The following is a 3,180-nucleotide window of genomic DNA, read 5'->3' on the forward strand; positions in this document are numbered from 1 at the left end:
TCCCTCAAGCAACAAGCCTCAAGGGCCAAGGTCTCAAGTTTCAAGCTCTCGCACAAGCAAGCTCTCAAGACGCACACTCTCTCCCTCACGCACACTCTCTCAAGCTTCACACACACACACACTCTCTCCCTCACACAAACACACACAATGCACACACACCCCCACCCACCCACCCTCAAGACGCACACTCTCCCCCTCACACACACTCTCTCAAGCCTCTCAAGACGCACTCTCTCAAGCTTCACACAAACACACACACAATGCACACACCCCCCCACCCGCCCTCACACTCAAGTTCTCCCTCAACTTTCATGGAGGCGGTGCACGGCCATGGGCATGCAAGCTTTGCCCATCTAGGTGAGTGGGTGGCACCGACAAAGTGATTTTGAAGTGCCGTTCCTACCCCCATCCCCGTTCCCTACATACAGTCGTCCCCCGTCCCGTTCCCGTCCCCGTCCCTTGTGACTATGACACACACATATATATATATATATACACAAATACACATATATATGTAAATGTATGTATGTATCTGTGGTTGTATATATATACAAACATATGTATTTGTACACACACACACACACATATGCACATATATACATATATGCACATATCTACACGTACATACATACATACATACATACATATATATATATATATATATATATATACACACACACACACACACACACACACACATATATATACACACACACACACATATGTACATATACACGTTTATGTATAATATGTGTATGTATGTATATAACACATGCGTGCACGTGTGCACATTCTCTCTCTCTCTCTCTCTCTCTCTCTCTCTCTCGCACGCACACGCACACGCACACGCGCGTACATACACATATATGTAGATATTTTACATGTATACATATACATTTATATTGATACTGACCTTTACAAGCCACTGAAGAAAGCAGCGATCATCAATCAATGGTTGCCATTGACTGAGGTCCCAGTTCATATCCTTCAATGCCCCAACGTTCAGACAAGGCTCACGGCATAACAGCACAACAACACTCTCCGACTTGGCTGATATGAAACCAAGGAGAAATACATTCCTGCAGCCACAATTGTAACACTCCAAAGTAGTTTCTCCGAGAGGGCTATCTTTGTGAAGGCAAACTTCCTTGTGCTTAGCTCGGACCTGCCAGTCACCCAATAGAATTTCACAGTTGTTAGTAGTATGTATGAGCAGGGAATATCCAGGTGCCAACATACCACATCATCTATGATTGGTCAAGGGATCACCAATACTACATTTCATGTCCAGCACATGCAAAGGCAAGATGCATGCAAGATCAGTCATTACTGTATGCCAACTTTTTCTCCATCTCACACGACACATGCATTCATGTTTCACAAGCAAACCTACAAAATTCTTTGCCAATGCCTATTACATGGTAGAAAGGATATCAAAACAACCGTCTCCCCATGTCAGAGAGGAGTAATGTTCATGCTTTTTGAGGGATTTATTTCATCAGACTGGGTGGTTGGGAATAGTGATCTTCCATGTAAGAGGGTGTTAACAATCATGTCATTCAGAGATTTACAAAGCTGGGTAGAACATTCCCAATCAAACTCCGTGGTCTTGTTTGCATCTCTATAACCTATCATTAGGCGCTCTTGATCCTCTCTCGGAGACCTGATGTGTTCACATTTGCAGCCCGTTTGATATACACACACACACACACACACAAAAAAAAACATATTTTTGATCACTTCATCTTTGGCCGCTTCCACAAGCTACAACGCCACATTCCAAACTGGCTTTGCCATGATTGTCCCGTGCTCAAAGACATGCAAAAATACCACATTTCAGACAGCCTTAGCCATACTTGCCTTGCTGGTAGAAGTTTTTCCTGTGGTCCGGGCTTGTTTTTATACTTGAGCGAAAGAAAAAAATATTTCCAAGAAATTAAGGAACAGCTATAGCCTTTGAATAACCATACATATGGTAATGCAGTATACAAGTCCAAGAAAAATATATATGTAGCAGCAAGCACCAAAAAGTCTAATTTATTGCAGGACGCAAAATAACCAGGGCCCAAATAAAAAGAAATCATAGACGAAGCCCTTACCAGGTGATTGACGATATGCGAGCCGGAGGTGTTGCCACGGGAGTTGCAGAACCACTTGCGGCATGCAGGTACATTACATCTAACTATGCAGGCAGGATTATGGATGCCACAATACTTGCAGGCGTGTTCGGGCAGGTCTCGCTTCGAATATTCATGGGCGTCGTCATCGGGAATGTCTTCGAAGGCGAGCTCGCTGATGCCAGTGGCGATGGCAGAAAGGGCAGCGGCAGCCGCCACTTGCTGCTTCTGTTGCTGCTGGCTAGGGTTAGAGTTAGGGATAGAGTCAGGGTTGCAAACAGAGGAGGGATCGATGAAGGCAGGGTCCGCAGAGATGCTGGCGAGGTCTGAAGATTGAGAGATGAGATCGCGGGCGTCTGGGAGGTGGGGGTGGAGGTTCCATGAGGCGGGAGGAGGTGGGGGCAGGGGGGGAGGGTAGTCATAGTCATCGCCCTGCGTGTTGAATTCCAGGAAGGTGTAAGCGTCTGGGTGAGGGGAAGATGAGGACTCGTAGAGCCCGCCGTTATTGCTGCTGCTGCTGGGGGTAGGGGCGATGGTCTGCTTCGCCATGGCTGCCTTTTCGTCTACTTTTCTGCTTCTGCTGAGTAGGGGAAAACGATGATGGTAAAGAGGACCCTGTATCTTGCCTGGCCTGTGATTTGGTTGATGATGCAAGTAGTATGTTGAGAGAGAGAGAGAGAGAGAGAGAGAGAGAGAGAGAGTGAGATGCTCTCTTTTTTGAGCATGTCGGCCCACAACAAATAGGCCGGCATAATCCAGACCTGTTCGCCCAAACGCAATAACCCGTAGGAGGGTGTCCTCAAAGGCGCCCAAGGTTTTCTTTTGCGGGTTCGATTCCCTCACTACAAAAATGGAGTGTGTTTCTCCTTTGCACACCCATCTTGAGAAAATCAAAGAAAATATAGTTTTTTTTTTGCAATTCAATATCAAGCTTGTATGGTTGCAACAAGCTCTATATTTCTATTAATACCGCCATTTAGGTGAAGACACATCATCCCACGTGCCGTGATATCAAGGGGTACACTTGGCAAAAAGCCTCCTAATGGTAGTTTTAGAGTCCACT

At 45.8% G+C, this 3,180-nt stretch overlaps 1 protein-coding gene across 1 annotated transcript in view; it reads right to left on the bottom strand.

Annotated features, from left to right (window-relative positions):
• The window catches only part of LOC147642407 (regulator of nonsense transcripts 1 homolog), a 79,897-nt gene extending 77,073 nt beyond the window's left edge, over positions 1–2,824 (bottom strand). The window contains exons 1-2 of the mRNA XM_086806197.1: positions 2,100–2,824; positions 914–1,165 (exon numbers count right to left, since the gene is read on the bottom strand). Of these exons, the coding sequence (XP_086662323.1) occupies positions 914–1,165; positions 2,100–2,666 (819 nt within the window). The 5' untranslated portion in view covers positions 2,667–2,824. The remainder of the gene's footprint in view (positions 1–913; positions 1,166–2,099) is intronic.
• Positions 2,825–3,180: the final 356 nt, after the last annotated feature.

Source organism: Cibotium barometz, chromosome 1, assembly GCF_041138505.1.
Source record: "Cibotium barometz isolate CiBa-2024 chromosome 1, ASM4113850v1, whole genome shotgun sequence".
NCBI lineage: Eukaryota > Viridiplantae > Streptophyta > Polypodiopsida > Cyatheales > Cibotiaceae > Cibotium > Cibotium barometz.